General features: G+C 42.7%; 1 protein-coding gene across 1 annotated transcript; it reads right to left on the reverse strand.

The window, feature by feature from the left end:
- Positions 1-1,511: 1,511 nt before the first annotated feature.
- Positions 1,512-19,558, reverse strand: LIN28A (lin-28 RNA binding posttranscriptional regulator A). The gene is made up of 3 exons (XM_088442135.1): positions 19,481-19,558; positions 6,734-6,918; positions 1,512-1,698 (listed from the first exon to the last, which is right to left on the reverse strand). The coding sequence occupies exons 1-3, from the start codon at positions 19,556-19,558 to the stop codon at positions 1,512-1,514; spliced, it is 450 nt and encodes a 149-aa protein (XP_088298261.1).
- Between the last annotated feature and the right edge of the window lie 2,409 nt (positions 19,559-21,967).

Genomic DNA, 21,967 nt, shown 5'->3' on the forward strand with positions numbered 1-21,967 from the left:
CTAGGATGGCATGTGCAGTCCAGTAAAAGTCATCTGACGGTGAAGGACCCATTTAAGTAAAACATTTTAGCAATACCATATACCTATCTCCAGACCAGAATGTCTGGGACGTGCATTAATTTTGAGAATGAAAAAATTGTTCACTTTCTTTTTACGAGTGTGCACATTATTTACGGATCGTTTTTATGTAAAAGTTGACAGTGTTCAAAACAGTGTTTTTTATGTAAAAAAAAATGCAGGCTTAAAAAAAGAAATATAGATTAAAATATACAAAAATAGAGAAAATCTGAAAAATAAGAAAACACATAGAGAAATTATAAACACATTAAAGGTAACCTATATAAGTTTGATAACACAGAAGGCAGAAGCCAGGGGGCATTGAGGAAAGTTTGAATGAGAGCTGACACTACAAAGGTTGACTCACATATATAATTCATACAGCAATGTAAACCAATGGACACCTAGGAATGAATTAGTTTGATGGGTACAGTCAAACATTTATGGCAGTAAACATATCTTTCTGATAAACTATGGATGCAGAATAACTTAAAGAATGAAAGTGTTCTCACAGGTAACCTGGGGTAAATTTCCAGTTCAATAAATCTAAAGGTCTTATTTTCCATAGTGGAGGATAACTTCACATATGATTAGTACAGATTGCAGATACCTGGATAGCAATTATATCTGTAAAACCTGCCAGACCATTGTAGACAAAGCAGACAGACAAGGGCAGCTAGTTGTAAACCTGACTCTGACTTGCAAAACAGAGTTTACCTTTGGTTTATAGTCAGTCTTCTTTTCTTTGGTGACTATTGTAGTTAATGCCATTGATAAATCACTTAATAGCTGCCCTTTACCACATTGTAATCTACTCTTGAAGTCTCTATATTACTCAAACAAAACAGATTGATACATTTTACAAGAATTTACAGTGTTCTGCCTGGATCTGCTCCTGTTGTAAAGGCTAAGTTCATACTGTCGGATTAGTCTGCCCTGCTCTGATAGGCCCTTTACACGAGGACATTGAGAAACAATGCCTATTAAAGGTGAGCACAAAACCTGGTGCTTTGTCTTGCTTTTAACAGAGCATTAAGAGTGTTTTCTCAAAGCCTTGGAACAATTTACAATGCATTTAATTAACTTCCATAGAATTAAATTTTATCTTCTACAAAGAGTAAATACTTGTCAATGCTACGTGTAATGATGTTGAATTGAACAGATTGGTCCATTCACTTATATTGCTGTTTTGGACGTTTAACCTTAAAGCACATTTACTTTTGACCTCTTGGACCAACATATTTAATAAAATGATCCACTGTACTAGTGCATGTTTGTGACTGTGTTGTGCTTTGCTACAATATGCTTGAGGTGCTAATAAACTGCATTTTTATTAATTTACATCATGCTCCATCAAGCTAAATGATGTCTGTTCTACAGAATTGCATCAAAATATATCTTATTTTTATTGGCAGACAAATCTTGTAGTGTGAACTTAGCCTAATGTGTGTTGGCTACTCCGCAGTTGCAGGGCTTGACTCCTCAATGTCAGGTTTCCCTTGTGAATTGACAGGCTGTATGGATTTTACTGGGCATTGGGCCACCATATGACTGGTACTTTGGCAGAAATGGCATTTCTTGGGCTGAGGTGGCAAACTGCATTCTTTAGCATGGTGATCCAGCCCTCCACAATTATAGCACCTGTATGGACAAAGTGGATACAATTAAAATAAGTAGTTAATTATACCTGAAAGCAACATTATTCAGTACAATAAAACAATATGGTGAAAAGTCAAGCTTGTTTCACAGGAATCGGTATGATTTACCGCCGGACCCATGCCCGACGGTTCAATTCCCGACAGCGGCAGCCCGACAAGGATGAAAATCCTGATTGTCCCCAGGTAAGTATTCACTAACCTATTTTACCCCCTAACACTAACCCTCCTTTAGGGTGCCTAACCCTAACCTTCCCCCCTCTAAGTGCCTAAACCTAACCCCTCCTTCCCCGCCACCTAAACCTAAGTCCCCCGGGGGGATGCCTAACCCTAAATCCCCCCGGTGGTGCCTAAACCTAACCCTCCCTCCCCCTAGCCTAACCCTAACCTCCCGGGGGGGTGCCTAACCCTAAGTTCCCCCCTCGGGAACCCTAAACCTAACCCTCCCCCTAGCCTAACCCTAACCTCCCGGGGGGGTGCTTAACCCTAAGTTCCCCCCCGGGAACTCTAAACCTAACCCTCCCCACCCCGCGGCTATCCGCGCCCGGCGTCCCTTCGATCGGGATGCCGGGCGCCGGTCACCTGGCATCGGTAAAATGACAGGCGTCTAGATTTAGATGCCTGTCATTTAACCCTCGCCAGGATTAAGCAGTCGGGAAGCCGGCTGTCAAGATTAGGTCCGCCGGCTTATATATTTGTGTATGTATTTATCATACTATAAACAAATTGAGAGGAGAGATGAACAAACTACATACTAATTTTATAGGATATTTTGACATATTATCAATTTGTTTTTCTATCAGATAACTTTGTTTTTCATTTTCTTTACAATTATGCGACTAATATAGAATGAACACATGACTTTTTGTATCAATATGCTTTTTGAAAACAAAAACTTTTACTGGAGTAGTCTGACAAATAGACAAGTGAAATATGTATTGTAATGTACAGATTTATGGGAAAAAAAGGAAAAACATCAGGATTATGCAAAAAGTCACTAACCCAAGATAAAGTCAAAACCAATGATATTATATGCATATACAAAGTCTTCCTATAAAAAACTATAATACAAATATTTGATGGTCCTCCATTTTCCAGGATGATCCTCCATTTTATTATTAGCAGAAAGTAGTAAAAAAAAGAAGAGAAAAAAAAAAGAGTGTAACAAAAGAGGGTGGGTGGAAGAGCAGAAACCGGGAGTAATGAGAGATTGTGATTGGTACCAGGGAGACTTAAGCTGGCCACACACTAGACCAACTTACATCCAACCACCCAACTAGTTGATTGGTTGGAATGAAAATCTGGTAAGGAATGAAAGCAAATGACAATCAGCAATTTGCTCCCAAACGCCGGAAAATGGACTAAAAACTGTTGTTTGAACAAATTGTTTAGAGCAAACATTTAACAAACTTGTCTGATGACCATTTTCATCTGTTTTCTGGCATTTAGGAGAAAATTGCCGATCATCAGTTACTCCCATTCCTTACCAGATTTTCATTCCAACCAATCAACTAGTTGGCTGGTTGAATGAAAGTTGGTCTAGTGTGGCCAGCTTTAGTAAACAAATTGTTGTGCAAGCTTGTGATATTCTCCATAGATGCAATGTAGTTAACTTTGCCACAAGGGCAGACAGCGAGGGTGGATTTGGGTCTTTCCAGTGCTTCACAATGAGAGACTTAGCTGCATTGCAGATATGGAGGAGCAGTTTATCTTGTGATTTAGAAATTCCATGTAGATAAACATTCAAGAGGGCCACCACAGGTTGTCTATTTGCTTTTTGTAAATAAATATAAAATAGGTTACTAAAAATATAATGTATTAATTACTCTTTCGGATAATATCTGCAGTAGTATTAGATTTATTCCTCTAATCTGGTCCTAGTGGCACCCAAAGGACAATGGGCCTTATTCAGACCTGGTCGCAAGCGCTCGCAACCGGGTTGATGTTTGCCCACTGGGTATGCGCACGTCGGAGCCGGCTCCGACGTGCGCATGCGCGAGACCCAGCTAGCGATGGGCGCTCCGTTGCTACGGGTCTCGCACCAAAGGGGGTGAGCTGTCGATGGTGATTGACAGCTCGCCCCATTTGGGAGGCGGGCAGGGGGGTGTCCGGCCAAACGGAGGCGTTCCCAACGGAACGCTTGCCGTTTGGGGGTGGCCCCACTGACATCAGCAATGATGTCAGTGGGGAGCTTCCTGATAGATCAGAGCAGGAAGCTCCCTGGGGCTTGCGCTTGCCGAGACCCAACCTTAGGGTCTCGTCACAAGCCCCGATGGTCGCGATGGTCCTGACCATCGCGACCATCAACCTGGTCGCTCGCTAGAGCTGTGGGTGGTAACCCACAGCTTAGCTAACGACCAGGAGGCCGCACTTCACACCACAAGCGACCGCTTGTATCTAGCGAACAATTCTGAATGAGGGCCAATGTCTGGTAACTTGGCAGACAGGTATGTACAATTTTCTGTGACCTAATGTCACATTAAGAAGAGCAGGCCCCGTTTCTGAGATGGGTTTGCAGACCCCACTTGTGCACTGCCCAATCACTTAATCTTCAAAGATGGAAAATCATGTCTAAACACTGCCTACTTTTTTCATTTTTTAAACGCTTTGATTAAATCACTTTCCCAAGGTACCATTCTTTTATTACATGTCTCACATACGTAAAGTGCTTTAAAAACTGTAAATGTTATTTGGCAATCTACAGTGTTCAGTAAAGCTGGTCAATTTTCAATATCAACAAATCAGTTTGCAAATGTTTAAAGTATTAAAATATATGTTTTTTTAAATAGTAGAATAAATTAGGTTTTATACCTTTTATATTGTAGTTACATTGTAAATTTTATGTTTGTAATAAAAGGTTTTTGAATTACTCAAAAATGGAACCATTGACTCAATGTTACAAATAGTATCATAGATTAAAATGTTTTGTTTATGGTCTATGAGGCCACTAAGGGGCCTATTCAGGATCACTTTTGGGCCTGTTACACATGCAGAAACTCTAGTTTCCACACGTTTCTAGAAACGGCCCAATTCATTATTAGTGGTCCAATGGACCTGCCTAATATTCAGTTTGACTGTGGGAACCTATGCCATCTTCAAATGGCATTGGTTCCCAAAGCCCCTTCCTATGGGAAGGCACACTTGGCTGTCAAAAAGGATCAGATCCATCCACACCCCTCTGGCCCTGCACCTGTGTGCAGGTGATGCATGTGCACTGGGCAGGATTGGCAGGGGCAAGTATCGCTGCTACTTTGATAACAGTATTAGGGATCGCGGGGACAGCTAATTTCCGGATCTGCTGTCCCCGCACCAGAGCAATGCTGAATTGCTCTGGTAGTTAAGTATTCACTGCCGCTACTCATGGTGAGTTTCATATTTAATTACTTGGCCCCGAAAATGATTAGGCCCCTATGTCTTGGTAAGTTTGCCATTTGTTTTCCTTCTTGAAAAGAGTTGTCAAATACCACATCTAGGTCTAAGTGTTCACACATGCATCACATACTGTACTAAGTTGTGTATTTTGGGGACATGGAAACATCAGCAGACAATGGGGGAGATGTATTAACCCGCCGAAGTGGCATCAGCGCACTTTATGTGCGCTGATACCGCTTCTTCCCATGTATGATTGGAGGTCTGGGCGGTGAATGACATGTCATTATCTGCGCTGCTGTGGTCTCAGGGATCGCCGGAGGGGGGAGTTATCACTACCCTGCTCCTGCCGATGAGATGTTAATACATATCATCGTTAGCGCTTCCTGCTTCACCTCGGTAAAGAGGCGAAGCATGAAGCGTTATAGCAGCACGATAAGTCTCCCCCCAATATGTATTGGGATATTTATTCTAAATTAGTTGAAAGTAAAGGAAATGAGGAGGGGTTTCTGACGTAAGACATTGCTAACATACTCTCATCATATGCTGACCACACCCACAGAGATATCACAGCCTTCGGCACCTGGTCTGATTCTAACACGTATGATCCAATGAACAACTGCAGCACCTGATAACATTCTGATAAAGTTAACTGCATCACTATTGGTCATGTTGGAAAATGCAATAAAAAGAACACGGTCAGTCAACCCAGTCATAACAGAAATAATTCTTATCCGAGGATTTGAATGACCAGAGGAGATGTACTAAGCCTTGGAGAGAGATAAAGTACCAACCAATCAGCTCCTAACTGTCACTGTACAGGCTGTGTTTGATAAATAACAGTTAGGAGCTGATTGGTTGGTACTTTATCTCTATCCAAGGCTTAGCACATCTCCCCCTGGATCTTGTCCATATAGGTTACATAAGTGGGGAAATATTAAACAATGATCCCATGTTTGACAGGCAATATCTGTGTGTACGTGGACAGCTTTAAGATGCATAGATGTAATGAACACTATACATTTCTAAAACAAAATTACTACTACATTGTATAGAAACCAGGTAGGAAATGTGTGCATTTAATGCCTTGGGTAGCCATATACATGGGGCAGTGTAGAAATAATTTTTGATTATCTTTTTTACATTTACTTCCACCATCCATCTGTTTCCCCATAAGGGTGGCATGTTGAAAAGAAAGTTACAAACATGGTGTTACTCAGTCAGTAATGTAGGATCTATTATGCCTAGGAGGTAGATTTACTTAAGCTTCTAAAAATTAAAAGTGGTGGTGTTGCCCATAGCAACCAATCAGATTGTAGCTATCATTTCTCTATAGCATCCTAGAAAATGACTGACAGAATCTGATTGGTTACTGTTGGCAACACCACCACTTTTCATTTTAGAAGCTTTAGTAAATCTATCTCTAGGACATTGTCACTCCAAATAAAACCCTGGTCATTTGAAATGCACTACAGATGTCAAATAAATACATTTTAAAGAATTGAATAAAGTTTAGATTTCCTAAACTGAATAAATAGTTGGAAAAACAGTGATGGACAATTATTCAGCATCTTAAATAGGCAATGCATTGATATTTAGCTCTGATATCTATTTGAATTTGTATGTAACTGTAAAGTGGTTCTTCTCCTTACCTGTCTCCCTTTGGCTTCCTTTTTTGCTGCCCTTTTACTTTAGGTCTCCTCTCACTTCCTATGCAGGGGGCACCCCCTGGCCCTGTCACTCTTGCGGATTCCAAGCCCTTTGAAGATTTTTTGAAAGTGAATTCCACAGACTCCCCCTCCTTCAGGCTGCGGAAACCTTCCATGTGCAGTTTGCTCTATGGGTGAGATAGGAAAAGTATTGCTTGATTAAAAAGAGGGAATAGGAGAAGTGTATAAAAATTAAAAAAAAAAACACAGGATTACTTTATGAAACACTGGCTTTAACAGAAATTGTACTCAAGGAACATTGGGTATTCAAAGCTATTGGATAGTTACATTTTTAAAAGTCTAATAATATTGTGTATTTTAATCTATTAATTAATTTATTTCTTGATAAGTACTGATAAGTTGCCACATATTCACGCAATATGCCATAACACCATTGGTGTAGGTTGTTCTGTAAGCATGGGGAATCCCCTGTTAGGCATTCATGCTAATAAATGTGTAAAGGCCATTTCCTTCTCTCCAGGTGGGGGGTGCAGGGTTTCCCAGCTTATGACAGAGAGCGGATATTCTGACTATCCCAGTATAAGAACAAAGGGATCTCAGACATGCTATACATTCCCTGCATTCCTAACAGAGAAGGGGGAGGGGAAAGAGGTTTACAAAGGAAGAAAGGGCTGCAAAATATGCAGGTAGCCATGTGCTCTGTGCAATGTTCAATTACTTTAGCTCATCTAATTAAGGGTGCTATATTGATTGGATACAACTCACTGTAGCACATTATTAAACGTTTATAAGCTGCCTACACACAATTCAGCACTGTTCAAAATGATTAATCCTATGGTTTGCAAACTTTGAGCATTGCCCTCCTATTAATATCCAGTCTTGCATTAGTAGGGTTTGTCCATCATTTAGCTGTACAGAGTATGCCGGCACTGTACAAGTACATTTTAACAATATTATTAATAATAATGTCCAATTTGGAAGCACATGTATGTGACCAAAGTGGATGAGATACTGCTGTGTTCTGCCCATGGGGCCTATTGGATGGGTCACTGCTGGCTTCATTGGGGTCTTGTCGGCTGGTCAGGAGAGACCATCTGTGATCATTAATTCACTGCATTTATGAACATGCTGGACAACAATCCTCTCGCTCTCAATAGGATCATTATTGGGCATTGTGTTTATATGCCACACATGCTGCGATATTGGGCCAATTGCCTAGTAACAGCTTTGATATTACAGCATGTATATTGCCAGCTTTATATAGCTGCCCTGTGCGGGTGTAGTATGTAATATCCCAACAGTGGAAGCCCAGCAGGAGTGAAGATCCCGATCGCTAATAAGGTAAGTATAACCAGGGCCGAAACTATTGTTTTTGTCACCCAGGGCTAGACAGTAATTTGGCGCCCCCCTCCCCATGGTAATTCCCCCGCAGCAGTGCCCCCATAGTAATGCCCCTTCAGTAGTGCACCTATAGTAATGCCCACTGAGGTAGTGCCCCTGTACTAGTGGCCATATAGTAATGTTCCCATAGTAATGCCCCTGTAGTGCCCACATGGTAATGCCCCCATAGTAATGCCCCTGTAGTGCCCAAATAGTAATGCCCCTGTAGTCCCCATATAGTAATGTCCCTGTAGTGCCCATGTAGTAATACCCCTAGTAATGCCCCTGTAGTGCCCATTTAGTAATGCCCCTGTATTGCCCCCTTGTAATACCCCTGTAGAGCCTCCTGGTAATGCCCCTGTAGTGCCCATGTAGTAATACCCCTAGTTATGCCCCTGTAGTGCCCATTTAGTAACACCCCTGTAGTGCCCATGTACAGCCCCCTGCTAATGCCTCTGTAGAGCCCCCTGGTAATTCCCCTGTAGTGCCCCCTGGTAATGCCCTGTAGAGCCCCCTGGTAATCCCCCTGTAGTGCCCCCTGATAATTCCCATGTAAAGCCCCCTAATAATGCCCCTGTAGTGCCCCCTGTTAATGCCCCTGTAGTGCACCCTGGTTATGCCCACATAGTGCCCCCTGATAATGCTCCAGGTAATTCCCCTGTAGTCCTCCCTGGTAATGCTTCTGTAGTCCCCCTGGTAATGCCCCCGTAGTGCCGCTTACACTCACACAAAAAAAGAAATACTTACCTTAAACCCCGCTCCTGTGACCGCCACCGTTGGGTCCGCCCGGCTGCTCCTCGGAACTATGGGAGAGACGTCATTATGTCTCTCCCATAGTGCCTGTGGGGAGAGCCGGAAGCTGGAGTTCAGGAGAGAACTCCAGCCTCCGGCTAGCACGGCGCTGCAGAGAAGAGCCGGGCGCCCGCTGGTAATAAAATCTCAGCGGGCGCCTGCCTTAGAGTCTCCCTGCGGCGCTGGGCTGGAGGGCACTGTTGCTGGGTGCAGCGGCGCACCCGGTGCACGTGCATCTTCAGCCCCGCCCCCTAATTGCGGCCCTGGTATGACTAACCCTATTTTCCCCCGTAACCCTCCCTTAGGGGTGCCTAACCCTAACATCCCCCCCAAGTGCCTAACCCCCCTATAAGTGCCTAAACTAACCTCCCGTCCCCGCAGCCTAAACCTAAGTCTCCCAGGGGGGTGCCTAGCCCTAACCTCCCCCGGGGGGTGCCTAACCGTAACCTCCCCTACCCCTAGCCTAAACCTAACCCTCCCGGGGGGGTGCCTAGCCCTAAAACCTAACCCTCCCCCCCTAACCTTCGTTCAGTATGCTGGGCGTCGGGCTCCTGGCGTAGGTCTAATGACAGGCGTCGGGTTTTTGACACCTGTCATTAGTACCTTGCCGGGATTTGACCAGGGCCGGCTCCAGGTGTTCCAGCACCCTGTGCGAGAAATGTTGGAGCCCCCCCCCCAATTCCGTTCGAAGCTGAATTACCCCATTAGTAATGACTTCTGTACAAATGTTTGCTTGCTTCTATGGCAGTGCTGAACAAAGTTACTTGCCACAGAAAAATCTTGAATAGCCTCAGACAAGAACTGGTTAAACTGTCCTATAACTTTCACATGATACTGTGACCATCTGACGATAGCTATCTATAAAAGTGCATACTACAGTATATAGATGGCAGTACACATAAGTAAATAATACTTCATTAAATACCATGAAAAACATTTATTTAATCAATAATAAATGGTGAAGAAACAAGTACCTGCCTACTCTTTACCTAATCCTATTCCACTCATATATACACAAACTCCTCATCCACACTGAGAGCTTGCTGCAACTATTTGCACTTGAACAAAAACTGGAAATAGGATCTTTTCCAAAAACAATTATCTTATTAGAAAAAAAAATATTTGATACTTGGACCTTTGGAATTATTTACTGACACAACACACATGCTTTGGTGAAAATAAAATGGTCACATACACACAGCTTGTATTAAATAATGAGCTCCACATATTTATATAACATAGTACATTATTTATATACATATCCTCAATACATAGGGACACTGGGAACTTGTAATTGACTATTCTCCTGGCCTGACCTGCATGGGACTGAGGGCCACTAGCTGGACCTCGCCTTGCAGAAGGCACCAGGGTGTAGGGGGGCCCTAAAACACTGTATTGTATAGTGGATAGAACAGCCCTCTCTCATAGATATTGAAGGGCAGCTAAAATGCTGTAAAATGGCAGCTAAAGTATACTTGGATTCTGGTCCTCTAGTCTAACAGGAGGCAATTTTGAAAGTATTTGAATCCACTGAAAGGTCATTACTACGCCAAATCTGACTTTCTAGATGTATTAGTTACAGCCTGGCCTGCCTGCCAGTGCAAGCCCATGAGTAAAAGAACAGTGAAGTGTGTTGTGTGGAGTGCACCACACACTTCACCGTTTTTTTACTCATGGGCTGGCTGCTGGCACTGGCAGGCAGTCTGTATGTGGTGGGGTGCTGAACGCCAGCAGTGCACACTGCGCACACAGCCTGCCTGCCAGTGCCAGCAACCATCCCATGATTAGCACATTCACTTACCGAGGCCCAGCGAGTCTTGGCAGCCCCGCTTTGACCTCCCATTACCAAATGTCTAGTTTCGCCTATAAACATTGATGATATAAGCCAGTTTTGTTAGAGCTTTTATTCTTTGGCCTGGCAGATGCTGAGTGTTTGCTCTTGTGCAAACAGGTCTAGTTGTTACTTGCTGTGGTAGAATCGACGTTACAATTAAATGTAACTGATTTAAACGTGACAGTTTTAGTAAGTAAACGTGGCAGTTTTAGTAAGTAACTATGGGCCTGATTCTCAGACGAATGCTGGAAAAGGCAGACGGACCTCGTGGATATCTGCATACTATGCATGTGCCGTAAAATAAAATTGGTGACTGAGCATGTACCAGACCAGGCATAAGCACATGAATGGAGATTGCAAATGCGTATAGATATTGCTGGATCGTTCTTTCAGTGAATTGGACGTTTTTCTGGGCAGTAACTGGGTAGCGACTATGTTAAGAGTAGTTTTCAATATTGACCAACTGCACAATGAAATTCCCCTCCTTACTGCATTATTAGTGAAAGAGAATATATAATGTAATTCTATAAGTGGTTAGTTAATCTTCTATCAATAACATTTTGTAGCAAATTGCAATCACTCTCATTCCTCTTAACACTTAGGGATGTAGGAAAATTTTAGGGACACTGACTTCCATATTGCCAATACGTCCATACAGCTTCACATGCCATCAACCCAACATGCCCTATAGCCTATATGCCAGAATATAATTAGTATGTCCAATATAGCCATTATGCTTATTTAGCCTCACAAGGGGATGCGATCAATATCCCGACTGCGGGGATTCCGGATTCTCGGAATCCCAACACCTATCAGAATCCCGTTGCCAGCATCTCGAAGGTAAGTAGGGGGAGTGTTAGAGTTAGGGGTTAGGCACTAGGGGGAGGGTTAGGGTTATGCACTAGGGGGAGGGTTAGGGGTTAGGCACTAGAGGGAGGGTTAGGCACTAGTGGGAGGGTTAGGGTTAGGCACTAGGGTGAGGGTTAGGGATTAGGCACTAGGGGGAGGATTAGGGTTTGGCACTAAAGGGGAGGTTAGGTTTAGGCACTTAGGGGGAGGTTAGGTTTAGGCACCGGGAAGGGAGGGTTAGGGTAGGAAGAGGGGGAGTGTTAGAGTTAGGGGTTAGGCACTAGGGGGAGGGTTAGGGTTAGGCACTAGGGGGAGGGTTAGGGGTTAGGCACTAGAGGGAGGGTTAGGCACTAAGGGGAGGGTTAGGGTTAGGCACTAGGGGGAGGGTTAGGGATTAGGCACTAGGGGGAGGATTATTGTTTGGCACTAAAGGGGAGGTTAGGTTTAGGCACTTAGGGGGAGGTTAGGTTTAGGCACCGGGAAGGGAGGGTTAGGGTAGGAAGAGGGGGAGGGTTAGGATACCTACCGACAGGTGTCAGTATCATAACTCTGTCGGGATGCCGGCATCAGGATTCTGACTGCTGGGATCCCAAGTGCCGGCATCCCATCCCCTCACAAGCCCCAGTTATCCAAGATGTGTTAAACTTTATATATTATTACATAGTAGTATATGGGGGCATATAAGGGTATAAAATATATCCTCATACAGCCATTTTCGCCCCTCACCCCCTTTCCCCTATATCGCACAAGGTACTACTCTTACTCCTATTCTGCTGTGGCTGCAGCAAATCAAATTTTGGTATAGACACAGCGCCTGCAGTATTGCACTAATTTAGCACAGAAAGCTTGGGGACAGAGGAGGGAAGGCCTGTGGCAATTAATTATACTTCTCTCAGCCAATATGCCAGCCTCAAAACACAATGATTCATGAAGTTTACCATGTACTATTAATGGACTCTTCTTTAACCGTGAACTACATTCAACCTCACTGATGCAGGAAACAGCAGTGATCATGCCTCTGTATACTCCTGACTCCTATGAGGGTGGTTACTGTGATGTATGTGGGAGAGATCCCTAGGTCTCTGCTTTCCCTATGGATCTAATTATCACATGGATGTCCAGTAGGACACCAATACAGAAATGTAAGTTGGATACCGCTGGCCTTCTAAAAATTACAAGAGGAGACAGGTAGGCAAGGCCTGAGAGTCCAAAATGGGAAGTTTTGGCTACTATACTAATACTGACCGTCTCCGTCCATCAGGCTCCACTCCGCAGTGTCCGCACAGCCGCCCTTGTAGGTCGACGTCGTCTCCTCTCCGGGCCTCCGCATCCACCCAATGCTCAGGGTGCAGACTGCTGACACTGAGCCCCACGCAGTGGTCCCAACCCATGGCCAGTGGCGGTGGCCGTCTATCTGCCCGCTCACGCTAGCACTTAAGCCAGTGTCCCCTGCCACCACCCACCAGAATTGGAGACTGCGCGCCACGGGCAGGGATGGCGTGTGACATCACACCCGGCCCCCCCAGTCCAATCTTGGAGGAGGGACTGGCAGCGGCTGGTGGTGGTATAGGGTGGCTGTGGCACCATGGGTGTGTCCAATGTGAAAGCGCAGCAGTGGGGTGGGTGGGCAGAGCCCGGCATGACAGCACACAGCAATGACAGGGCTGGGCCAGCCAGGGAAAATGGCGGCAGAAAATCAGCGCGCCCACTGTAGATGGCGCCCATGTGCGGCCTCTCAGGTGGAACATGCCTAGAGCCAGCCCTGGATTTGACAGTCGGGAAGCCGGCGGTCGGCATTTAGACCGTCAGCTTCCTGACTACATCCCATCTACATTGCTGTACAAAACAGTTATCTAATCTCTACTAAGATTTGTCTTCATGTTACAACCATGAGGCTTATTTCTAGATAAACCTTAACTTTCAGCCTAGTGTTTGCAGAGATATGAGTTATCTTTAGATTACCTCTCAGATATTGATCTAACCATGTATGGATTAACTTTGGCCAAATAGGAAGTTTGAAGGCAGACAGACAAACAAAGAAACACCCAGAATAAATATGTATTTTAGTAGTAAACCAGCATTTAAATAAAGATAAATATCTACATTTGCAGCTCTGGCTGCTCAGCAAGTAGAGGTGACTGCAAAGAAGTGAGGATATACAGTAAGAATGGTTATAAAAGCTTTAAATTAAGGCATACTTGCCAACTCTCCCTCATTGTCAGGGAGACTCCCTGAAATAGTAGCAATCTCCCTGTCTCCCTGAAGAGTCTAGCAATCTCCCTCATTTCATCCTTACCCCCATTATGAAGCTGTTATATTAAAAAACAGAGATATATACATTCAAATGGGATCATTAGTGTCATTTCCTTGCATTGGTTATTATAAGGCACAATGGCCCTGATTCAGAGCCGGACGCTCTGACCAGAGCGCTCGCTCTGAATCAGTGCCCACCTCCATTAATATGGAGCTTCCTCCTGGACGCTCGTATAGCTGTGGGTCATCACCCACAGCATATACGAGCGTGCAAAATGATGGTCGCGATGGTCTTGACCATCGCGACCATCGGAACTGCGAGTAAAAGCCTGCGGTTGGTTTTTTCAACCGCAAGGCCAGGAGTGATTTTGGCTCTATCAGAGCCAAAATCACTCCCACTGACATCACTAGTGATGTCAGTGGGGCCGGCTTCAGACGGTAGGCGTTCCCTTGGGAACGCCTCCGTCTGGCAGCTACCCCCCCGGCACGGACAGCCGCTCGCGAGTGGGTCTGAATGACCCCCAATGATCCCTATGAATTTCTGAAAAGTATGAGTGTGTTTTCATCAACAAATAATTCTTACTAACTGCTTTTGGTCTGGTTTACATTGGGATGTAAGTCAGGTTTATTACACGCCTCTCAGATTTATCAGAACACGCCCACTGTAACATGCGCTCATAGGTGCTGCTTTCACAATCTCCCTGAAATGCTTTTTCAAAAGTAGGCAAGTATGAATTAAGGCCATAATGTTTTCACTCAGTTTTATCATTATACCAGAAATGCATCACAGTACAGACAAGTGAGTAAAAACAATATAAATCGATAGATACAGATAAGTAATCAGCTTCTTCCCTACTATATCATGCATAAAACAAAGGAAACATTCATGATAAAATTATGTGATAAGCAAATTAAGGCCCTGATTCAGAGCCGGACGCTCTGACCAGAGCGCTCGCTCTGAATCAGGGCCCTCCTCCATTAAAATGGAGCGCCCTCCTGGACGCTCGTATAGCTGTGGGTCACCACCCACAACATATACGAGCGTCCAACAAGATGGTCGCGATGGTCTTGACCATCGCGACCATCGGACTTGCGAGTGAAACCCTGTGGTCGGGTTTCTCAACCACAAGCCCTGGAGTGATTTTGGCTCTATCAGAGCCCAAATCACTCCCACTGACATCACTAGTGATGTCAGTGGGGCCGGCTTGAGACGGTAGGCGTTCCCATGGGAACGCCTCCGTCTGGCAGGCACGCCCCCGGCACGCCCACCAAAGGGGGCGTGCTGTCAATCAACATCGACAGCACGCCCCCTTTGGTGCGAGACCAGAGCGATGGAAAGTCCTTCGTTCGCCGAGTCTCGCGCATGCGCATTGGGGACCATCGACCCATTTGCTAGCGTACTGCCGCTTGCGAGTGGGTCTGAATGATCCCCTAATTTTCTACTTAATGAACTCATTGGATTGTGATATTCTGCCATATTGCACTGTTACCTACAAGTGCCATCAGTAGTCTGCCAGAGGGCAATTATTTTGTTCTCCCTGTGGACAGAGGAGCTCATTCACACCCTCTTGCTAGATGTGTTCGCTCGCTCCCAACGTATGTAAATGCAGCTCACGCCCAGCAAGGCAGGCGATCGTACGGCTAGGCATTAGCATGCCCACTATGCCTTTGCGTGCAATCACTATGTGTACTGTATGCAGACGCCCACCAGGCATTCATAAGATGCCCACTTGCGCACGTTATCTCCTGGAAGTGCTTGTAACCATTGGTACATCGAGCACCATCCGATGCGATCGCAGTGCTTAAGGTAGACTATACCCTGCCGCTATCACTACGATCACTTAAGTGTGTATTTCAACCAGGTGACGTGTACAATGACGCTGCCTGTTATTTCTGAACGCCTCGGTAATGGCGTTGGAACACTCAGGCACGCCTGCGTTCACACCTCCACTCCCCTGTTTCTAGTGGCCTGCCCCTGTCACCACCCACAAACGGCTTCTCCTGTCACTCATTCAACTGGGCTGTCTATGCTGGGCGAGCGTACGCTTCCCGATCTCTTGCTGTGTTTCGCGCACGCGCATTGCGATGCATACTCAGATCGCAACTATTGGTTAGCTACGAGCGTTCGCATCATAGCGAGAGGGTCTGAATGAGCTCCAGAGATCATTCTCTGCTTAATAAAAGCATCACTACAGGGAAATAACTGCTTACTAGCTCTTTGTGTGGTGTGTCTCTATGGGCCTAATTTCCAACGGATTGCAATATTGCGTACGCACGCAGTTCAACTGCGATAGTATGCTAATGCATTGAGGTCACAATGCAAACTCAGCACTACATAAGAACGCACACTTTATCTTACACACATCCGTAATACTTAGCAGAATAGCAAAACCATTGCTATAATCGAGAACCATCGCAGCCTCACACGCACAAGCTCTGACCTTACTCAGAAATTGCTTACAAACACGCACACTATGAGACCTCAGACTGCATATGGCATTGCAGTGGATAATTTATGCATGCCCCTGCAACAGTGTGCGAACGCACTGGCATGCCTGTGTTACCCCGACGACCGCCCGTCACCACCCACAAACAATGCTTCCTGTCAATCAATCTTCAAGGGGTCTGTTTAGCCTCTGCGATCACAGTCACGATCGCAATAGCTAGTTCACCCACGCACACTAAGATGCATGCACAGAACGCTACAATCGGCCAATTGCATGTGTAATCACAGTTGCGTACATTAGTGAATCAGGCCCTGTGATGTCAGAAAAGGAAGAAGAAAGAATGAAGAAATGTTCTTATAATGTTTCATATATTGTAAGATCCATTTACATAGGGTATGTAAATGGATACAGATTCAGATGATTCAGAATTGTCTGCGAACCCAATGGTTTCCATAGAACTCCAATGTTTGAAGATCTGTACTGTGCATAGGCAGATCTCCTTCTGCAAGCTCACTCATAAAGCCCGGACGCCACAGCCTGATTGACAGGCTGCTGCCATTTTGGGGCAGAGTGGCGTCAGGCAGCTCCCCAGAAAACGGGGTGATGGGGGGCCATCGACCCGGTCTGAGCGCATCGGCGCTAACAACCGGGTCTGAATGACCCCCATAGTGTACTTAAAACCAGAGTGTTAACAACAGTGTAATGTAATTTTAAATGACATATATAATCCTGAACCTTTTTAAAATATGACACCTCCTATAAAATTACGTATAATACTATGTATATTGTGTCGCTCTCTGCCCCTCACCCATGAACTGTATGCTGTTGCACAAGGAGGGTGCATGTGTCACCTAAATGCACCACTCGCTCACCTGACTTGTAGCATATAGAGGGTACTGAATGGGTGAGTGTGATTAAGTTATGTCTTTGCGCTGGCATGCAATGTGCACATTAGCGTGATGACAAACTTTATCAGGCTTCAGTTTTATAGAATAGTGAATGACTTGCAGTAAATGTGCCCATAAACTACAGCTAGCATTACTGTGTGTGATCTCATTTGCATAACTCTACCCATTGTTGCTGCTATGGAAACGCAGGATGCTAGAGCAGATACTTTGTAAAGACATGTTTATATTTGCAATGTGAAACATTTATCACTGTGCCCATTGTATCCTACTTAAGGGTCTGGTGAACACAATGTAATTTGGATGTTATCTTCTGTTTCTGCAGGATGTCTTATCTCAGTCCATGTCCTGTGTACACAAGAGATATTGGGATAGGAAATATGTGGCTCTTTGGTGGGAGGTTAGGTGGCTCTGGCCAGGACAAAACTATCTGAGCTTTTGATGTGTTAGCAATGTTAGTGGCTGCAAGGAGGAAATTAGACATTCTGGACAATAAAATGAGATATTACCAGTATCCCACCCACACACTTCCAAAATCTCTTGGGAATGCATAGGTCAAGCAAAGGTTAGGAAGACTCCTCTACATGTGCTTCATCCCTAGAGATTCACTCCGTTCCCTTCAGGTGGTCTCATCACAGGAGAGATATGTAAATACACACAACTGATAACAGCAGATAAGATTGCAGTTGTTTTAAATGAATTTTGTTTTATACAGATAAACATCTGGGGTGTCACAACTAAAATCACAATACATGGTGCTTGCTTGTTATTATAGTAGATTTTACGTTGGTTTGTATCCATATATGTAATTCAGAGATATCTACCTAGTCACCATGCAAGATAAATGACACAATAGACCCATCAGCTTTATTTTATAAATACAAACAACTAGTTATCTTCTACTGTTGTAAAGCTGCAGGGTTTTCACCCCTTTGTGACCAGACCCATTATCAAATTTTGAAATATGTTTAAATAGACTTTTATATAATTTTTTTAGGGCAGAATGGAATTTCTGTTAATAGCACAGTAGAATTAACATCTTTTTTGAGCATTGTATAGAGAGAATGAGCTGAAGTATAAAAAGACACAATTTCCCATAATTCTTCCCAAATTTCATTCAACATAATGACAACAATCCAAACTGCTCACCCTGAAATGTGATTGCAAAGTTTTCTGACATATAGTGATACTATATATGAGCACTTTGTGAAAAAGATAGTTGAATCAAAATGTAAGGTGTTCCATGAACCATCACAAGTGTCAGAAGCCCATTTACCTGCCAGTATGTTTTCAGATTGTGGGAGGAAACCTAAGGACATGGAGGAAACCCATGAAAACATTGTGGGCATTCAAGACCTAAGTGCCCCTACTTTCATGGAACTAAGTATTTTGGTTTGTGCCCCTTCAGAGGAATCTTGAACTGTCACCCACATACCAATTCTGACAATAAGGATGCACATAGGTTCTGCTACATTAGCCTTCACAGCATACACACAACAGGTCAGAAACATAGGGGTATATTTATTAATACTGAATGAAGACTTCCTGTTACTGCAGTTTATCAAAAAAGGTCAACTGAGGATCTGATTCTTCCTCGGCTCCCTGGCAATACTGGCTGGCAGTGATAAAAGTAGTCTTACTGCTTGCCAGGCGAGTTAGGTGTCAAAGATTGCATGCATGAGTTGTCTTATCAGTTTCCACATGTGCTCTGGAATGGGAAGCCCAACTCAGGCTTCCACTTTCAGATTAATTTAAATAATAAATATTTTTTTTATTTTAAAATAAAAACTAGATGGAAAAAAATGGAAAACAGGAAGAATGCTTTAGTGTAATAATAAAGCATCTGTTCCTGTGATCATTCATGGCTAACGACACCCTGAGATGGCATTAGCTATCAGAGGACAGTGACGTACTTGAACTGCAGCTGTCCTTGATAAATAGGCTTTTCCATGCTTTGCATGGTAAAGCATTGGAGGAGTTCCTAACACTTACGATAGTCAGCGATATTGTTCACCTGCTTGATAAATAGGAAAAAAACATAAATATTGTAAAAATGGCCCATTTTTGTAGGATTTAGGTCAGACTTTTCTCATATGATAAATAGACCCCCTTATGCATTCAGATTAATCTAAATATTCTGTGGCCAGTCTGGTGCAATTGACATTTGAGAAGATTAACTCTCTAACAGTGTCATCTACATAATGAAAAGCTTTTTGTCTAAATGATAATGTAATATACCTTAGGGAAAAACACATATAATTGCTCTTACCTGGTGCACAAACACATCTACAGGTATCTCCAGATCAACGCCTTCTTTTTTGGTCATGGTGAGAAAGCCAAAGCCCATTCTAACATTGAACCATTTGCATATTCCAGATCCTTGAAGGACATTGGTTCCTCCAGGCTGGCTAGAGTCTGAGGAGTCACCTACAGGCTTGGAGAACCCATCTGTAAACACGAAAGCATAATCAGTTAAGATTAAGATATTGTACTAACAATGTTTACCCAGTATTAATTATAGCGCCAAAACATTAACATTATCTAATATTTACAGGTACAGATTTGTCTGTCTTTAAATATCCATAGGTAGACTTCTGGGCAAGAATGAACGTAACAAAATATTTTATACACATCCACAAGAATCATTGTTAGATCTCAGGAGCAGGACTCTGTCCATTTTTGTTTCACATCAGCACCCATTCCATTGCTACCTTGCATACTATTTATTTATATAAGCTGCTTCCCTACTGTCCAGCACTGTGCTTCACCACAGTGGTGAAGAAAAAATTATGTTGATGATAATAATAACAACAACATTTAATTAACAAGTAAGCATGCCATTCATTATACATCTACATAGAAAACTCAGAAGAATAATGGGACAAATAAGAGAACTGGAAATATATGTAGATAAGAAGCACAATTACTATATTTGGAGCACAACATGGCTAGGAATATAGGACACTAGCTTTCTGTGCAATACCTGGATAAACTGGGGTGTCTCGGTTTATACATGAAATATAATACACTGAAAAATTGCTAAAGATTAAGGTTTGAGTATTAGAAGTAAGTGATTCTCACAGCTGCATCCTATATGTTCTAACAGGAATAGGGGTGTCACTGGTGAGGCTTATCTTCTTCATTATAACTGTTGCTCTTAAATAATAAAAAAAATAGACTTACACTGGCTTAAAAGTGAGGTTCAAAATGCTCATATATATATATATATATATATATATATATATATATATATATATATATATATATGTTCCAGGAATCTAAAATAAGAGTGTTATATTAGTTTATAGAATAGGTGTGTCTCTCTACTTAAATCCTGTATTTTCTGAAATATAAATTATATGAGATGTATTTATTAGTGGTATGTTCTAAGCTTATATTATTATGTGCAGGCTGATATATCATACATGGGCCGTAGAGAAAACTCAAACATTTCCACACATGGCTCAGTGATCACGATGTGGGTGATATAGTTAAGGCTGAGCTCTGTAATAATATGAATATAAGGCCCACTGGAAATGTTATTAATATTTCTTGCAACAATAAATGTCACAGCTAAATATGTCACAGACACCTATTTAATATAGCAGTGTATAAAATTAACACAATAGATGGTTGTCTATTGCAATCATCATCACTTAATTTGGACTAATATATATATATATATATATATATATATATTATATATATATATATATATATATTATAAGAGCTTCAGGAAGATCAATCATCTTGTGATTCATATGATTATTATATGATGGTATTGTTTATACAAGACACAAACATTTGACTCAATTTCTATCATTTATTGTGGCTACATAAGATACATAATTAAATTCTCAGAGTACATTTCAGCCTTTTCCTTTTAAGTAATATGATTCACTCATAGAAATGTCATACTTCTTATCTCACAGCAAAACCTGAACATATAAATACACAACCACCCTAATTGCATATATCAGAAAGATCACAATGACTGTTGCAAACCACCTTTGTCATCTTATATTTTCAATCACTCTATCTGGACTGAGGCCTCCACAGTTTCTCAATTCATACCAGCCTAATAGATGATCCTTCTTTTTTCGTTTAATTCAAAACTAATGGACCAACATTGTGTATGCACTTTCCATGCAAACACTTCTTTGGGTAGTCTACGCATATTAGTCATATTTCCAGCATCTCTGACTATAAACAATGCTTGAAAGAAGTCAGTTATCCATATATTTGCATTCCATAACTGGTCCTCATTACCACATAGCTACAATACTTCTATACAGGACCACTTAATGTATGATAACTCCTGCTCTGAAGATCAGCCCAATTGATACAAAGTATACAGGTCTTTTTCCTAAGCCTAGTTTAATAACTACACATATGATACAATGAAGCTGTTTTGTAACAGGTAACAGCAATGTCTCTAGCTTCCTCGGTAAATAATTAACATCCATTCCTGGAAATGAAAATAAGCAACAAAAACGTGTCCATCAACCTGCCAAGAATATGTTGTAGCTTTTCAGCGTTAATGTGTTGATTACAATAAAGGCAAATGAAATAAAAAGTGAAAATAAAAGAAGAAAATTACTATCATAGGACCTAAACGAGGGAGGTGTCTTTCGTTTCAATAACTTTTCCAAACTGCAAATATTTTAAAGATGTCAGTTTTCATGTATTGGTTTATGGACACAGCTTAACAAAACGGAGAACCCCAACAAAATACTTCAGCAGTTGTGAGAAGGTG

Source organism: Taudactylus pleione, unplaced genomic scaffold (assembly GCF_031769625.1).
Source record: "Taudactylus pleione unplaced genomic scaffold, aTauple2 ptg000305l, whole genome shotgun sequence".
NCBI classification, from domain to species: domain Eukaryota; kingdom Metazoa; phylum Chordata; class Amphibia; order Anura; family Myobatrachidae; genus Taudactylus; species Taudactylus pleione.

What these genes read in the sequence shown, in the direction of transcription:
- LIN28A (XM_088442135.1), bottom strand. Translation starts at nt 19,558, where the DNA reads ATGGGCTTTGGCTTTCTCACCATGACCAAAAAAGAAGGCGTTGATCTG. An exon ending in TAGATGTGTTTGTGCACCAG is followed by an intron (nt 6,919 to 19,480) that starts GTAAGAGCAATT and finishes TCTCACCCATAG; the next exon opens with AGCAAACTGCACATGGAAGG. An exon ending in AGGAAGCCAAAGGGAGACAG is followed by an intron (nt 1,699 to 6,733) that starts GTAAGGAGAAGA and finishes TTGTCCATACAG; the next exon opens with GTGCTATAATTGTGGAGGGC.